This window comes from Rhinoraja longicauda, chromosome 18 (genome assembly GCF_053455715.1).
Source record: "Rhinoraja longicauda isolate Sanriku21f chromosome 18, sRhiLon1.1, whole genome shotgun sequence".
In the NCBI taxonomy this organism is placed as follows: Eukaryota; Metazoa; Chordata; class Chondrichthyes; order Rajiformes; family Arhynchobatidae; genus Rhinoraja; species Rhinoraja longicauda.
This window is the reverse complement of record NC_135970.1, coordinates 20,718,529-20,737,564: the sequence shown is the minus strand read 5'-3', so window position 1 is coordinate 20,737,564 and position 19,036 is coordinate 20,718,529. Positions and strand designations below refer to the sequence as shown.

General features: G+C 43.2%; 1 protein-coding gene across 4 annotated transcripts in view; it reads right to left on the bottom strand.

Annotated features, from left to right (window-relative positions):
* The window catches only part of lrrc56 (leucine rich repeat containing 56), a 77,626-nt gene extending 58,705 nt beyond the window's left edge, over positions 1 to 18,921 (bottom strand). The window contains exons 1-2 of one of the 4 annotated variants that reach the window (XM_078415274.1): positions 18,696 to 18,811; positions 2,124 to 2,286 (exon numbers count right to left, since the gene is read on the bottom strand). In XM_078415274.1, the coding sequence (XP_078271400.1) occupies positions 2,124 to 2,279 (156 nt within the window). In that variant the 5' untranslated portion in view covers positions 2,280 to 2,286; positions 18,696 to 18,811. Of the gene's footprint in view, positions 1 to 2,123; positions 2,287 to 18,695; positions 18,812 to 18,856 lie in introns of those variants that run through there. The other 3 variants (XM_078415275.1, XM_078415276.1, XM_078415277.1) reach the window with 3 other exon arrangements.
* Positions 18,922 to 19,036: the final 115 nt, after the last annotated feature.

Here is a 19,036-nt window from a genome sequence, read left to right as displayed (position 1 = left end):
TCAGCTGTCTCAGCAAGAAATGAATTTGCAACAAACAATGGAAGGATATCCTCAAAAACTATCAGGTTCCTACAGAAAAAAACAGCATTTAAATACATTTTACTGGCATAATTCCATGAAAAAAAGTTTTTGATGGGTTTAAGAATTCCAAACATAGCCAGTTCAAATCCATGTTGATAATTTTTTTAACTACCCAGGATTTGAAGGCACTACATATATGGGTGTCTCTTTCTTAGGAGATCCTTCAAAGTCAAGGAGGATTTGATTAAAGTCGAGTTTTGTTGTTTTGGAGTTCAATGATGAGGCCGATGTGGTCCTCTAGACCTTTCCACAGGTTGATCTGGAGATACTTGATGGAACAGGATAGTTTGTGAGGTGGTGTATGCCTTCCACCATTCTTTGCTCGGCTTCGGATTTTTCAATGCATTAACACAGGGTGTCATTCTCAGTGCTCCTTCAGCACTGAGTGTTCATGAACTAAGCATTCCCATGAATACAGCACAGAAACGGGCACTTTGGCCTAACTAGGCCATGCCAACCAAGATGCCTCATCTAAGCTGGTCCCAACTGCCCACATTTGGTCCATGCCTTTCACAACCTTTCCTATCCATGTACCTGTCCAAATGTCTTTTGAATGTTGATTAAAAGCACAAAGTGCTGGAGTAACCCAGTAGGTCAGGCAGCATCTGTGAAGGGAATGGTTACACAATGTTTTGGTTCAGGACCCTTCTTCAGACATTGTAATCGAGGGGAGAAAGCTGGTAGACAGGTGGCGGCAGGGCAAAGCCTTGCAAGTGAAAGGTGGATACAGGTGAGGTGGGGTGATTGGCAGATAGATGGACAAAAAGAGTTGGACAAGTTGGGCCAAAGGGCATGGTTCTGAGCTGAATAAGGGTCCCGACCCGAAATGTTCCCTCCACAGATGCTGCCTGACCCACTAAGATACTCCAGCACTTTGTGTTTTATTCAAAATTTCAGGATCTGCAGTTCCTTGCATCTCCATTTGAAATGTTGTTATTGTGCCTGCCCCAATTACTTCCAGATTTCCCCTACCCTGGGGGGAAAAAATTGCATTTACACTATCTATTCCTCTAAAATTTTATACACCTCCATAAATCAAACAGCTTCCTGTGCTCCAAGGAATAAAGTCCCAGCCTGGCAACCTTTCCATAAAGCTCAATCCCTCAAGTACCGACAACATCCTTGTAAATCTTCTTTGCACTCTGCAGAGTTAAACTTAATGGAAGACAAGTTATAAAGTTTTGTTGGGTGGATAGATAATTTAAAAGTAGAAAACTCATATACATAGGACAGTGAAGAATAAATCCAATATAAAATTCAAAAAAACTACTTCATCCAAAAAGTGGCGTATGGAATACTTTCCCATTGGGAGAGACTGGGAAATATTGTATAGTTCCACTTATGGGAGGCACATGCAAGGCCGAGGGACCGAGAGATACCATGGAGCAGGGATGAGTTTCCACTGTGAACTAGACCAAAGGTTTGCTCTAAACCTCTCTGCATTGCCTTAAAACTCAACCCAGACCAAGATTTTGATCAGATGCCTTTTTGTTTGTGGGTCAGTGTCAAATTGTGTTCAGTAACATTCTTGTGAAATGCCATACCATGGCATACCACATTCTTCATGAAACTGTTGGTTCAGCTGTGGAGTGAATCACATGATCAGAATTGTGAGCTATCTTATCTGTTTTGTCCCCATTAAGCCATTCACTACAATCCTGCTCACTGCTCCTACCCAGCACAGAATTCTCACCAAATCAGTTAATCAGATCCCTACAAAAAAAGAAATGCCTACATTCTGCTTCCATGCACTAAATCAGATAACTCATTCCTCCTGCATACATATTCTTTTATTATTTTTTTCTTTAATTGTTTTGTTGTAGAATGATGGAGTAGGATGTCATTGAACCTGCTGCACTTGTGATGACTCTAATTGTTGGCATTATTTGAACTTGTAACTTGCAGAGCATTTGAAGACAAACAGCTTGATGTGATGTTAACACTGACAGCTCAAACACATTTTTAAGATATCTACAATTTAATTTAGGAACTTAAATTTTTGCATAGATTCCCTTCCACAATATTTGCTTTAAATGTCTCACCAATTTGGCAGGAGAGAGATATTCTTCAATAAGGAGACCGGTTTCATCTTTGACAACCGGATTGGGATTCAGTAAACCAGGATGTCCAAACTCCAGCACCCTAACTGTTGCAGATCCTGTGTGCGTAACAAAGGCTGGGCATTGATGAAGTTCCATTGATGTCCTAAAAACAGAATGAGGAGTAAAATTGCAATTTATTTTTATTAAAACTAAGATTCACTTCATTTTTGGAACGACTATCATAAATTAATTTCTAAATTTATAATCCATAACAAAAATGAATTTAAAGGGGATCTGGTAGAGGAAGGTAATAAATACAATATTTAAAAGACACTTGGATAGGCATATGGATAGAAATGGTTTAGAGGGATGTGACCAAACGCGGACAAATGGGACAAGCTCAGGTCAGCAAATTGTTCAGCATGGACATGTTGGGCAGAATGCCAGTTCAGACTCCTGTTGCTTCTTGGTAATGGTTTATTATCGGCATGTGTTCCAAGATACAGTGAAAAGCTTTGTTTGCGTGCTATCCAGTCAAATTATATTATAAGCAAGGACAATCAAGTTGAACACAGGTACAACAGGTAATGCAAAGAGAAAAATACCAGTGTGCAGAATACAGCATTACAGTTATATAAAAAGTGCAGATAAAAGACAGTACAGTGTTGAAATGAGATAGATTGGAAAATCGGGATTACATCGTAGCTTATGGGAGGACCGTTTAGTCTCATAACAGCAGGGAAGGAGCTTTTCCTGAATTTGGTGGTATATGCTTTCAAACGTTTTGATTTTCTGCCTGACGAGAGAAGGAGATGACTAATCTTGACTACTTTCTTAAGACAGTTTGATATGTAGATATAATCGATGGTGGGGAGTCTAGTCTCTGTGCTACATTCACAACTCTGCAATTTCTTGTGGTCTTGGGCAGAGTTGCTGCCAAACAAAGCTGTGATGCATCCCAACGGGATGCATTTGTAGAAGTTGGTAAGAGTCATAGGAGACATGCCAACCTGTTTCCATGCTCTTTATCTCTATGACTAAAGGCAAGATGTACAATGTAGTTCCCAGCAAGCAGTGAAGTAACTGGGTTATAGTTACTATTTAATAATATTTTTACAATGGAGCAGCGTCCTTTAAGAATCACTAAATTCAAGAGCAGATATATTAGTTATCATGTCATTAAGAAATTTTAGTTTGGAAATAGATTCTCAGTTTTCAGACTGAAAAACTTTGTAAGACAGAGTCCGACACTGAGGTTAAAGGCAAAGGACCAAAAAGATTCATCAAAGCAGGTTTCAGCAACCAAACTGAATTCACACGAGAACACAAAACAAGTCCATGAAGCCTGGCCTCAATTCCTCCTCAATTTCTCACATAATGCCTGATCAGCCAGTCTTCAAATGAAGTAGAATGAATAAAAGTGCTTTGTGATCCAAGAAATAATTCTGAACTGAGTCGCTGTTGTAATGTAGGAAAAAAAAGTTTTAAATTTGATACAATCTTCAGCTGACTATATAAAATCCATGGTTATATTTGTTAATTTGTCATCCGTAACTTCTCAACTACCAAATAATTTCTAGGATCTGGAAGGTATTATAACATTGCTATTTGGCCTTAGCTTTGCATTGTTTGCATTCATGTAATAAGTTTCTCAGGCATTCATTTAGAACATCTGCCAGCCCCACCCATGGAGCTCTTTAACTGATTATGCCATTTCAAAATTCTTTGATCAATAAAAACCTTGAAAGATTTTACAGGTTTCTGGAATTCCCCAACATTATCCTAAATTTAATGGGACTATATTAATGGAAACATGAGAATGTTCCACATGTCGACTTATTAATTGGCCACTGAAGATTTATCCTTGAGTAGTGTATCTTATTGGGCCATTTCAAAGGTCAGCTACTGTAAAACTCTGATAATCCAGCATCCAATGGTTCAGAAATCCTGATGATCCAGCATCTGGCTCAGTCGCTCATCATGCAAGCTGGAGATCCAAAGTGAGGTCTGTGGCTAGAGTCAAGGTAGGGGGTCTAGACCACCAGCAGTGAGGAATGTGGGAGGGTATACCTCTGGAGCCAGCCTCTGCTGTACCTGCTCTATTTAAACTAAGTTTCAATGGAAATTTATTGTGCTACTTTGTACCATGGATAAAAAATGAAATAAAAGTATGGTCAGGAATTAATAGGAGTAACATCAAATAGTCCAGAAATCTGCTAGTCCGCCACCAAAAGTCGCAAGAAGGCCAGATTATCATGATTTCCAAGCAGAATTAGGCCATCAGCCCCTCAAGCCTACTCTGCCATTCAATCATGTCTGATCTATCTTTCTCTCCCAACCCCAGTCTCCTGCCTTCTCGTAATCTATGACACCCTTACTAACCTATCAATCTGCACTTTAAAAATACCCAATGACTTGGCCTCCCCAGCAATGAATTCCACAGATTCAACATCCTCTGGATAAAGAAATTCCTCCTCAACTCCATTCTAAAGGCACATCCTTTTATTCTGAGGCTGTGCCCTCTGGTCCTAAACTCTCCCACAATTGAAAATATTCTCTCCACGTCCACTCTATCTAGGTCTTTCGTTATTATCACAACTTTACTGTACATTGTTTATAGATTTAGAGTCTTAGAATAGGAATGAACAGCTAATTTCCTTTCCTAAAGTACATTATTGAACAAGGTGAGTCACTATTACTGATAATAGCTATAAATGATGAATTATTTAACTGAATTTCAACCTTCCATCTGCTTTTTTTTGTGTCACAAAAATAATTTATTTAATTACGATCACGATACAAAACAAAACCGTGGTAACACACCCACCACCATAGTGCGAAATCACCAAATTATCTGGACCCTAATTATCAGACGACTACGTTACAATCCTTACAAATATACTAAATAACTACTAAACAACTATGTCCCACTCTAACACCACCTGGGCGCAGACGTAACCCCGGAAAAGGGGCAGGCATCTGACTCGGGCAGAGCCCTTTTCCGCCTGGTGCCATGACTCGCGGATAGCCAGCTTGGCCAGGCCCAGGATCAACCCAACCAGGACATCTTAGGCCCTACCCTCTCCCCTACACACAGGGTATCCAAAGATGAGGATGGTGGGAGAGAAATGCAGTCAGGAGGCAAGGAGCAGCCCCATTCGATAATGGAACAGGGGCAACATCCCAACTGCTTGGGATGGATTTGAACTTGGGACCCCTGGATCGTTAGCTGCAGACTCTGAATGACTTGTTCAATAATTTAACTTGTTCATGGGTTGAGAATTTTCCCTCAGAGAAAGCAATCTGAGCAAGGTGCATTGCAAGTCCGCTCTGCTAGGAATTTAAATCTAATTCCTAATTAGAACGTTCTAATAGTTTAGTTTAGTTTAGAGATACAGCGCGGAAACAGGCCCTTCAGCCCACCGGGTCCGTGCCGACCAGCAATCCTCGCACATTAACAGTATCCTACACCCACTAGGGACATTTTTTACATTTACCAAGCCAATTAACCTACAAACCTGTACTACTTTGGAGTGTGGGAGGAAACCGAAGATTTCGGAGAACACCCACGCAGATCACGGGGAGAACGTACAAACTCCGTACAGACAGCACCCATAGTCGGGATCGAACCCGGGTCTCCGGCGCTGCATTCGCTATAAGGTACCAACTCTACCGCTCTAATAGAACTCTAATAGAATAATAATAGAATATAAACGTACTTAGGACTTAAGTAAATTGACACCTTGCAGTTGTAGGGGGTGTGTAGACATTTTCAGATCCTAAAGATGCCTTTGCTTTTTGTTGATTTACGGGGCACAAACAGCACTAGAAAAATCTTGCATTTATTGCCTGTTGACCAGCTTTGCCTTCAACATCATAATTCCATCCAAAGTAATCTCCAAACTTCTGGAGATGGTGCATCAGGAATGATGCATTCTTAGTCTCTTACTATACTCCCTGTGCATTCACAACTGTGTGGTCAGGTTTGGCTCAAACTTCAACAAGTTTGCACTTGACCCTATTGGATCGCAAACAATGATGAGTGGCGTACAGGAAGGAGATAAAGAATTCAGTACGTGGTGCAGGAAGAAATTGCAGATACTGGTATAAACCGAAGAGAGTAACATGGTGTCAAGACGAAGGAGTTAATTATGACTTCTGGAACATTGGTGTAGTATATATCCCAATCAGCATCAATGGTACCAATGTGGACATGGTTGAGAGCTCCAGTTTCTTGGCGTAAATATTACCAACGACATGCCGTGAACAAACACATTGGCCTGTGCATCGAACAGAACAGACTCCTCACCATTGACTCCATTTACACTTCATGCTGCCTTGGGAAAACAACCAACATAATCAAAGACCTTTCTCACCCTGGTCATTCCTTCTTTTCCCTGCTCCCATTGGGCAGAAGATACAGAAGCTTGAAATCATACACCAAACTCAGGAGCAGCCTCTTCCCCTCTGCTATCAGACAACTGAACAGTCCTTCTGTAGGTACAGTCTGATTCTCCTCTACCTTATTACAGACATTGGACTTTGTCTCTGGAACTGTTATGCTATAATGCTGAGAACTATATTCTGCACTCTGTATCTTTACCTTCATTCTGCTTATTATACTTGTTTGGCTTGATTTTATTTATGTATAGTATTTTCTGATTTGCTTAGAAAGCATGAAAAACTTTTCACCACCTTCTTTACTACCCTATCTATCTACCTATTGCTGTTTTAAGGGAACTATGGACTTGGACCACGATTCAAAATTCCTTGGAGTCTAACTGTTTGCTGCATATGCCCTAAACCTATTTAACTTACCAGATTGCAGCATCCCATATTTATCAGAATTAATCTCCATCTCCAATGCACCTTCAAATTCTTTACTGAACTATATCCTGCTTTGGCCTTGGACAATCTACCTCACCAACCACACCACCACAAATTTTCATATAATCTGAAAATTTACTGATGATTTCTCCTACATTCACATCCAAGTTACTAATATAAATCACAAACATCAGCTGAACACTACTGGTCAAAGACACTCCAATCAAAAAAAGAATCCTTCCACCACTATCCTCTACATCCTATCAAGATGTTTTGGATCCAATTAACTAACTCACGGTGGATCCTTTGTGCCTTAACCTTCTGCATCAGCCTGTCACATGGACCTTGTCAAATGCCTTACAAAAGTCCATGTAGGCAATGTTTACTGTCCTGCCGTCATTATTCTGTCAGTTATCTCATCAAAACTCAGTCAAATTAGTGAGGGGACATATCGCCTTGTACAAAGTCATGCAAACTATCCCTGATAGCCTCTCCATTTCCTCATGCAGATAAATCCTATGATTTGGGATTTTCTGGAATAATTTTCCTTCCACTGATGCAAGGATCAACAGCCTGTGGTTAGTTGGCTTATCGCTGCTGCCCTTCTTAAATAAAGGGATAGCATTCACAATCATCTGGTCTTCTAGCATCTCACATAGGTAACAAAGATGCAAATAAATTGGCAGGCCTCCAACTCTCTCCTCCCTTGCTTCTCATAGTAACCCAAGATAGATTTCATACAGCTGTGTATTTATCTACTCTGTGTGCCTCTCAACATCTGTCACCTCTTCCTTCTTAATACTGACCTACTCCAGATTATCCACATACCTCTCTCTGAACTTGCTAGCTTCCATGTCCTTCTTGGTGAAGGAAGATAAGTTTATGCAAGTGCACCATTTTACTGCATCAAGAACAATGCTCTCCTCTCCTCCATCTCCCCCCCCCCCCCCTTCTCCCTACAATTAGTCTGAAAGGTCCCAACCCAAAATGTCACCTATCCATGTTCTCCAGAGATGCTGTCTGACCCGCTGAGTAGTTCCAGCATTTTGTGTCTGTCTAAAATGTTGAAAATGACATTCTGAAATCAACATTGCATAGTCTTTTGACACAGCAAAACATCATGTGCATCACAAGGATGATTTCATTTCTTCTGAGTTTTATTGCGCTGCCCTTTTATATTACTAACTGTAGGACTCCAGGCAAAATACAGAGCAGGATTCCTCCTGCCTTGGAATGATAAGAAGAAAGATATGCGGACTCTCTTGTTGATAAAATGTTATTGCAATATCAATGCAGTGCCAATGTGGATGGGTGGGGAAAAAGAGTGGGAATATGAAGAATGATTGTTTCGAAATAGAAAGAGGGTGTGGGTTTGACTTTAAGTTTCTCTTTTCATTCAATGAATGTTGAGGTGGAGCTTAATGAAACAGTTTTTGTGGTTGCTCAGAGGAAATTCGTTCAGGATCTGTCAATGAAACAGTTGCGCCACATCCATCTGCAAATAAACTATCTTGTGAATGCAGCAGAGTGTCATGGTGCCAATGCAGCCTCCATCATTAAACGGAAAGTGCAACTTTTTAGCAATCATAATTCAAGTATTAGCACAATTTCTATGCAAAAGGCAGAGGACGCTTTAAACAGAGAAGGAAACGGCATCAGATTTTTAATCAGAGCAATCTTCTTCAATATATAGAATGGAACATGGAAGGCAGCATTTATTATGTTCTCAGTTCTGCTGTAGGTATTAGGAATCAATCACATCAACTAAGGCTGGCACAGTTCACTTGCTTACCTGAAGATAGTTAGTGAGCTGCCAGACTTTTGGACTATTGACAAAGATAAGAAAATATTTGAAGTCGAATCCCACGTTCCTTTCAATGGACAAACAATGCTTCAAGTAAACAAACTTACTTCTGCTAATACCACAAGAGAATTCCAAACAGGAGCGATAGTCCCAGGAATTTCCCAATTTGCCTCTTCAGTGATAAAAGTACAGCAATGTTCACAAGTTAATATTTGTAAATTGAAAAAAAGGGAACTTTGTCAGACAATTTAAAAGGCTGCATTGATCTTTGTAGAATGATATTATGTATGATTTTATTTAATAGTATTAGCTTCTGCTTCAGTAAAAACACTCTCTCCTATCCAACAATGCCTGAGAAACAAGTACAGGGCAAAATCCAGTGTGACCTGCCCAGTATGTGGAAGGTTTGTCTATTTTATACGACACAATGGCCTAGTTTGCAAACATAACTGACGTCCAGTTGCCCATCTACAATTCTGCATGCCACTCATAATGACTGGCCCTTAGTCCATCAACGAGGCTCAAGAAATGGCACCTCAGCTTCTAAATAGCCATAGTCTAGCATTCACAGTTCAAGAATTTCAACCAATGGTTTCATTTCCACCATTCTCTATTTCTCATTTTCAACATCAATCATATTTTCATTTTACAATTTCAGAGCAGGTCCACATTCCCCACTTACCGCTCCCCCAGAATTTCTGCTTCTTTATGCAGCCATTACCACCAAATCTCAACCTGCACCATCCCCATTAGTTGCCTAATCTCTTTTGTCCTTTGTTTACCCCCACTCCCAAATTCGTCACATCTTGCTCTCCACATCTCCAACTATCTATCGCCTGCTCTGATAAAATGTTCTTATTCAGAATCTTTGTTTATCTCTCTCCAGAGAAGCTTTTTGACCCGAGTATTTTGTTTTACCATTTTTATTACAAATTCCCAGCACCTACTAGCCTTTCATTTTGTTTATGTTAATTCTAGTCCCCCCAAGCTACCCATGTACAACCCATCTCTTCCCTTTCCCTAGACAGACAAGAAAGGGCATGTGCTTTGGAATGCACATTTTAAGCTCCAATGTCCATAGCTGCAAAATATGCCCAGCTCATGTGAAAAATCAAAAACTGCAGATGCTGTTTAAAAAATAGAAAATGCTTGAAATATTCAACAGGTCAGGACGCATCCAAGGAAAGATACACAGAGTTAACGTTTCAGTTTGTCAGAACTGCAAAGGAAACAAATGATGCATGTAAATCTGCAGGGTGGGTTGGGGAGGAGATGTCTCTGATAGGGTGGAACCAGGGTGACCGTGGGGATAAGCAGTAAATAAGGTGATCTGGTCAATGAGTAAATGGGAGCACTTAGAACATGGACAAAAGAACATAGAAGAATGTGGGAGTTGCAAAATTCAGAGCCTGGGGACAAACCCAGCAGGTCAGGATGGGGCATGTTCTCCACTCCCAAAGAGAGAAGGGGGAAGGAAAAAATAAAACAAGCATGTCTAATATTACAGACAAGTGATTGATAGGCAGACAAATTGTTACCTAAGGGTTAGTTGTAGAATTGTAGAATTCAGCATTGTATCCAGAAGGCTGCAAAGTACCCTGACAAAAGATGAGGTGCCATTTCTCAAGCTTTTGTTGAGCCTCACTGTCATAATACAGGGGGCCATAGATCGATAGGTCAGAGTGAGAAAGGAAATTAAAGAGGAAGGCAATAGGAAGCCCAGGGTCACCTCTGCTGACTGAACAAAGGTGCTCTATAGCTCAATCACCACATCTGCGTTTGGATTCTCCAGCATAGGGAAGATCAAATTGTGAATATCAAATACAGTACACTAGATTAGAAAAAGTACATGTGAATCACTGCTTCTCCTGGAAAAACTGTTTGGGTCGCTGGTTGGTGGAATGGGAAGAGGTGAAATAACATGTGTGGCATTGGCTGTGACTTCAAGGGAAAGCGCTGTTAGGTGGTGGGTGAGAACAGTAGAGTGGATCAGGGAATCCTGAAGGGAACAGTCCCTGCAAAAAAGGGGAGGAGAAGGGAAGGTGTGTCTCGTGGTGGACTTTCTTTGAAGGAGGCAGAGACAGTGGGGAAAGGATTGTTGAATGTGGTGGAAGGAGAAGGCCAGGAGAACTTTATACTTGTTCTGTGTCAGAGGATAAGGAGTTAGAGTAGAATTGCGGAAAATGGATGAGATACACTCTCCTGCAACGACTCTTGCTTCAAGTACTCATTAATGCTTTCTGATTAATGTTTCTTAAATCTGCCCCATATTATAATTTCTAAAATCTTCCCCAGCTGAGATGAAACTGACTGGTCTGTAGTTTCCTGACATATTCTTGCATCCCTTTATGAACAAGGCTGTTGTATTTGCCTTTTCCAGTCCTTTGCCACCTTCCCCACCAGCCAGAATTAGCAATAATTCAGAGTAAACTTTAGTGAACAAGTACACAATCTTATTGAAGCAAATGCACTATAGATAGAAGTGTGAAGTAACCTCCAACTCTGCAACTTCTCACTTTTCTAATTCTAATAAAGGGTTGAAAACAAACTGCTGGAGGAGCTCAGGCAGTATCTGTGGAGGGAAATGGACAGAGGACGTTTTAGGTTGAGACTGTTTATCTAGACTGAAAGAGTAGAGAGATAGCCAGTATAAAGTAGGTAGGAAGGAACTGCAGGTGCTTGTTTAAACCGAAGGTAGACACAAAATGTTGGAGTAACTCAGCTGGACAAGCGGCATCTCTGGAGAGAAGGAATGGGTGACATTTCGGGTCAAGACCCTTATTCAGACAGAGTCAGGGAGGGGGAGATACAGGGATAAGGAAGTGTAAGTGCGAGAACGAGACATCAAAGGGGGTGAAGTTCAAGGAAAATGTAGAATAAATCATTGTTAGCTAGGAGAAGGTAACAACAAAGCAAACAGAGATAAAATGTAATCAGGGACAGTCAGACTGGTCAAAGAACTGGGAAGGGTGAGGGATGGAGAGAGGGAAAGCAAAGGTTTCTAGAAGTTAAAGAAGTCAATATTCATACCGCTGGGGTATAAGCTGCCCAAGCGAAATATGAAGTGCTGTTTCTCCAATTTGTGCTGGGCCTCACTCTGACAATGGAGGAGGCCCAGGACAGGAAGGTCAGTGTGGGAATGGGAGGAGGAGTTAAGGTGTTTAGCAACTGGGAGATCAGGTAGGTCTAGGCGACTGAGCCAGTATTAAGTGGTATATTGTCAGCTGTCCATTTCTCTTCACAGATGCCGCCTGGCCTGCAGAGCTCCTCCAGCAGTTTGTTTTTTTATCCAGATTCCAGCATCTGTAATCTCTTGTGTATCTGATACAGGGTAATTGACTTGAAATGTTATAATAATAATAATATAATAATAATGCATTACATTTATATAGCGCTTTTCATACACTCAAAGACGCTTTACAGGGATTTAAAGAACATAGGGAAGTGAATAAATAGATAAATAAGTAAATGAACAGAGAAAGGAGACAGAAGGTGAGGTGACCTTCAGTGGTTGAAGGCAGTACTGAACAGGTGAGACTTCAGTGATGTTTTGAATGTGGTGAGTGAGGAGTCTCTGACGGTTTGGGGTAGTGAGTTCCATAGGGTGGGAGCAGCGATGGAGAAAGCCCTGTCCCCCCAGGATCTGAGTTTGGTCCGGATGGGGGGGGATAGGAGATTGGCAGCAGCAGAGCGGAGGGTGCAGGTGGGAGTGTGCCTGTGGAGGAGGTCAGTCAGGTAGGATGGGGCCAGGTTATGGAGGGCTTTGTAGGTCATGAGGAGGATTTTGTACTGGATTCTCTGGGGGATGGGGAGCCAGTGGAGTTTGTAAAGGACAGGGGTGATATGGTCACGGATCGGGGTGTGGGTGAGTAGACGGGCAGCGGAGTTTTGAATGTATTGAAGTTTACTGATGATTTTTGAGGGTGCGCCATAGAGGAGGCTGTTGCAGTAGTCCAGACGGGAGGTGATGAAGGCGTGGATGAGGGTTCCTGCAGCTGTGGAGGAGAGGGATGGACGGAGACGGGCAATGTTTTTGAGGTGGAAGAAGGCTGTCTTTGTGATGTATTTGATGTGTTTGTCGAAGGAGAGGGTTTGATCAAAGATGATTCCAAGATTCCGGATGTGAGGGGAGGTGCATACTGGGAGACCATCAATATTGAGGATGAAGTTTTGGGTGGATTTGGTGAGCGTTTTTGGACCAATGATGATGATTTCAGATTTGTTGCAGTTGAGTTTGAGGAAATTTGATTGAAGCCAAGATTTTATTTCAGTGATGCAGTTTGTCAGTGTAGAGTGTGTGGTGGTGGAGATTGACTTGGTGGAGATGAGGAGCTGGATATCATCGGCGAAGCAGTGGAAGTTGAGACCATGACGGCGGATTAATTGACCAAGGGGGAACAGGTAGAGGATGAAGAGGAGGGGGCCAAGGACTGAGCCTTGGGGGACACCTTGGGGGAGGGGAGCGGTGGGGGATTTACAGTTGTTAATGGAGATGAACTGGTGCCTGTCAGAGAGGTAAGATTTGAACCAGGATAGGGCTGTGCCGGTGATGTTAAAGGTTTCAAGTCGGGTGAGGAGAATGGAGTGATTTATGGTGTCAAAGGCGGCGCTGAGGTCAAGTAGGATGAGGATGTTGAGGTTGCCAGCGTCGGAGGAGAGGAAAAGGTCGTTTGTGATTTTGAGGAGCGCAGTTTCAGTACAGTGGTTGGAGCGGAATCCGGATTGGAAAGTTTCATACAGGTTATTGGTAGAGAGGTGGTATTTGAGTTGGGAAGCTACAGCACGTTCCAAAACTTTGGACAGAAAGGGTAGGTTGGAGATTGGTCTGAAGTTGTTTGGGGTGTCAGGGTCGAGACCAGGTTTTTTTAGAATGGGGGTGACAGCAGCGATTTTGAGGGATGGCGGGACGATGCCAGTGGACAGGGAGGAGTTTATTGTTGCAGTGATAAGTGGAGAGAGAGCAGGAAGGCAGGCCTTGATAAAGCTGGAGGGGATGGGGTCCAGAGAGCAGGTGGCAGTTTTTATTCCTGTGAAGAGGTCAGAGAGGTCGGTGGTGGAGACTGGGGAGAACTGAGGCAGGGGTTGACAGGATAAGGGGGGGCAGGTGGTTTGAGGGGGAGCAGGTGCGTTGGTGGTTAAGGTGCTGTAGATGCTGTCTATTTGCTTTGGAAGAATGAAAGGACAGTGGTGCATTTGTCAACTGTGAATGATTGGGAGATGGTGTCCAGGGGGCTGAGGAGTTTGTTTATTGTAGAGAAGAGTATTTTGGGGTTTCCGGAGCCAGAGTGAATTATTTGAGAGTAGTAGGTGGAGTGGGCACGGGAGAGGGCATCTTTGTAGTGCTGCAGGTGGTCTTTGTAGGCTTGGGAGTGAATTGTGAGACCCGTTATAACAAGGAACTGCAGATGCTGGTTTATAGGTACAAGATACAAAATGTTGGAGTAACTCAGCAAGTCAGGGAGCATCTCTGGAGAACTTGGATAGGTGATATTTCGGGTTTGGACCTTTCTGGATCTCTTGGGACTTGAATACTTTATTTTATTATCACATGTGACAAGTCACAATGAAATTCTTTGCTTGCACACCCAAGGTAGGCAAATAGTCACCACGCAAGGGCGCTGACACAGTTAAGAGGTATCCCACGCCGGGTCCACCTTTGTTCTCCCCCCCCCCCCATTCCATGGTTCCCCCATGCCAGATCCACCTTTATTCTCTCCCTCTCTCCCTCCCCCCCCCCCCCAAAGCTGAAACTACCCAAATGTTGGCTACTTTCTCTCCCCTCAAAAGCTGCTGACCAATAGATTATTTCTGGACCCACTGTTTTTTTATTGTTTCAATGACTGTTCAATTTGCTGCCACTTCCCTTCCAAGAATACCAATGCTGAAGATCTGCTCAACACGACTTCTGCGAATGGCTTACCTTGTTAACCTCATTGGTTTCTGTTTCCCTTCTATTTAAAAAAAATGTTGACCTAAACTGAATTCCAGATCCATGTCTCATCCCTTAGGAAATGCCTCCAGCTATCTATTCCACGTGTTCGTAGTTTGGATTCACAGTTATGTTGACTCTATCCAGTATTTCAAATCATTATTCTCATTACTTCCTGTGATCACCCATAATATCAACACGGGTGCTCTGACCTCTACCTGCAACAGAAAGCGAGTGAATCTGCAATACCACTTTACCCTTGGCCACATTTCCCTTCCCTTTGGACATCAAAGATCACAAACTTACACAGGTCTTGAATTTGAATATCCCTCAGGATCATTCCCCCCATTTCACCTCCATCTGACTCCTCCCTCCAGACCCACACCTTGCTCTGTGTTCTGTCCTTTATGCTCCAATCCTGACAGATAAGTCCTCCACAGAGGCTACAACTTGATCCCTTATGTTCCCATCTCAGTGGCTTTGACCCTGATGTGACCACCTGGATCCTGTGGTCCCTCCTTCTGATTTATTACCCTATCTAGATCCATTTGCCACAAACTCCTGATGCAACATTTGCTGACAGGGACAGTGTTTTTCTAAATTGGTGAACTGACCGCTAATGTTCAGAGGCTGAATATCTGCCCTGGCACCTCCTCACACCTCCCAATGCAACTATGTTTTTGTTACCCTGTAATGTATCATTTCATAAAATCAACAAAAAATAATTTCTCCTCCAGCACAATATTAAATAATTTCTCCTCCTCCAACACAAATTCAATGGTGCAGAGTCTTAAAATCTCTGATATGTTCCCATCACAAACACTGGATTAAAGTTGCCATGGATCTATCCAAACCAATGAATCTTTGATTCAGAGCTATCAATCTAAAGAACAATAAAGGTCATTGCATCCAGACTCACCAACATGGCTCATGAATTCCATAGTTACAACCTGACAAAATGCGAAACGACCCCGGAATGTCCTGATCTTAAAAACAGACAAATCCAATCCAACTAATTACCAGAGACACAAGGAATTGCAGATGCTGAAATCTTGAGCAAAACACAAAGTGCTGCTCAGTGGGTCAGACAGCATCTCTGAGTCTACAATGCATGTGATGCTATTGCAAGCAAGATGTTCATTGTACCAGTACATCACCGTGTATGTGCAAATCACAATAAATTCAACTTGGCTACCAAGCCACGTTTGGATCTAATTTACCAACTTAATTTGGATACCAAATGCTCGAGTAGACCAGTTTCCCATGTGGGGGCCTGGCAAGAGCCTTATTAAAGTTCTTTTGGAATACCATGTCTTTTTTGACCCTTCCAAAAATCCAATAATTATTCAGAATTCAATCAAATCAGTCAGGACGGTAGAGGTTGAAGAAGGGAGCATTCCCAAAAGCACATAGATGGCCAATAAATGGCCAAAATCCCCAAAGATTTTTTTTTTTCAATTGCTTGGTATTCTTGAGTGATATGATAACCAAGTGTTTGTGCAGACACATGTAGCTGCCACTCCAGGTAGGGATCATCCAAGACATAGTGCCTCACACCTGAATTGGTTAATATCTTTGAAAAGGATAAAAGATCTTTGGTTAGATAATATGCTGGTTGGGGGAAATAAAAACTTATTGAGCAAAATCAGAGTGCAATAATGTTTGTGGGAAATTTATCCTAAATAAAATAGGAAGAGGTGACTACGGAAGAAATTCACTTTATTATGTATAGACACAAAGAGATAAATGTTTTCTTGATAATTTTGTTTTAAAAACAAGATTTTTAATGTTAAATATGCTTTGAAATGATGTGGTTTAGTTTAGTTTAGAGATACAGCACGGAATCAGGCCTTTCGGCCCACCGGGTCCGCGCCCCGACCAGCGAACCCCGCACATTAACACTATCCTACACACACTAAGGGCAATTTACACATGCGCCAAGCCAATTAACCTACAAACCTGTACGCCTTTGAAGTGTGGGAGGAAACCGAAGATCTCAGAGAAAACCCACACAGGTCACGGGGAGAACATACAAACTCCATACAGACAGCACCCATTGTCGGGATCGAACTCGGGACTCCGGCGCTGCAAGCGCTGTAAGGCAGCTACTCTATTGCTGCGCCACCATGCCGCCCTGCTTTTGATTTAATGTACTTGGTTACCAAGTACATTAAATCAAAAGCAATTAATGCTTATACAGGTCTTCCTGTTGTATCTTCCAACTTTGCCTTGCCCTGGAATGTCAATGATTAGGACAACTTGCATTATAACACACATGTGCCATTCATAACCATGAATAAAATAACCAATAGCACGTATTAAATACTTCAAAGATTGTGGATGGTTGGTTGCAAACTGCCAACAGCCCCAGGATTCTAGAGGGGCCCCAGGTGAACAGAAAAATACAAATGTAAAAAGACTAAACAAGAATGGAGGAAGACAGAAAACAATACATTAAAGCCAGTTAGCCCAACACCTGTTACTGGAGAATTGCTTGATCCATAATTATCCACAATCAATTTGAATCAAATGTTTTTATAAAAGGGAAAATCTGTTAGATAACTTTGTCGGAGTCTTTTGAGAATGCAACAGGGTGGAAATGGGGGTTCTAATAGAAAGAGTCACAGAGCTGAGCCATAGCCACATAAATCCTTCCTATCCATGTATTTGTCATAATGTTTTTTAAGGAGTCAGAGTTGTATCTGCTTCTATAGCTATAAAGTTGCCCCAAGGTGTCTTTTAAATCTCCCCCATTCTCACCTTAAGCCTATGCCCTCTAGTTTTAGAATCCTCTACCCTGGGGAAAAGATTGTGAAGATAGAGAGTACTTGGATTTCAAGAAGGCAATGAATGGAGTGACACATGGAATGTTCCAACACAACACAATGGCACACTGGGTGGGATATTATGTTGCCAATGAGAGAAGTGGAGAAAAAGTAGGGCAATTGAAGAAACATAGACACAAAAAGCTGGAGTAACTCAGCGGGACAGGCAGCATCCCTGGAGAGAAGGAATGGGTGGCGTTTCGGATCGAGACCCTTCTTGGAGAGATAAAGAACATTGAATGAAAGATATGCAAAAAAGTAACGATGATAAAGGAAACAGGCTGTTTGTGCGGTGAAAATGAGAAGCTAGTGCGACCTGGGAGGGGGAGGGATAGAGAGGGAATGCCAGGGCTACCTGAAGTGAGAGAAATCAATATTGAGGGATTGAGGGATTGAGGGAAATGGACCAATATTGAATTGACTAACAATAACAATGGAGTACCATAGGGATCACACTCCCTTCCCCCCACACATCAGCCCCTCCCCCCACCATGCGCACAAGAGACCACATACTCCCCCCTTTTCCCACACACAACAGGAATGCTCACAATCACCGACTCCCCTCCTCCCCAACACACAGTATCCTTCCACTCCAGGGATCACACACCCAATACCTCACAAGGATCGCCCTCTCCCATTCACGCTCCAGAAGTTTAACACTTCCCTCCCCCTAGTAATCACACCCCCTACCCCTCAACCACAGTGATCACTCACTCCCCCACACGCCACAGGAATCACAGCCCTCCCCCCACCCCACGGGAATCACAGCACCCCATCCCTCCACCACAGTAATCATAGAACCCCATGCCACCCCACACACACTAATCACAGCCCTCCCCCACACTCCACAGGAATCACAGCCCCCCAACCACAGTAATCATAGAACTCCCCATGCCACCCCACACACACTAATCACAGCCCTCCCCCCACCTCACGGGAATCACGGCCCTCCCCCCCCCCTCCCACGCAGACAGCAATCAAAGCCCTCAGGGATCACAACCCTTCACCCCCACCCCTCATTTAGGAATCACTCCCCTCCCCCCACCCCCAGGAATCACAGCCCTCCCCCAACCCCTCAGGAATCACTCCACCCCGCCCCACACACCACAGGAATCATATCCCTTTCACCCCCACCCCACCCACCCCCACGGAAGTCACAGGCTACAGCCCTCCCTACCCCACCGCACCCTCTGCCCCAGCGGCGCACAACATCTCTCCCGCCCTGGCCCCGTTGTGACTGGGGCGGCTGTCCATCTAGCGTTGTGAAAGAGCAGTCGACGCCGTGCCGGTTCTCGGCTCTGCCGCGCCATATCCCCCGCCCCCGCCTCCACCAGGCCGCTCCACTCACCCCTTCTCTCGGCGACAGAACTAGCCTCATCGGTGTCCCTGGCAACGGCTCGACGGCCCCGCCTTCTCCGGGCGGCGCACCGCTCTGTGGAACCTGTAGTCCACGTCACTCGCTGACGCTACCGTAGGAACGGATTCCGGACTACATCACCCGTCGACCACTGCGCGCTGGAAGCATTGG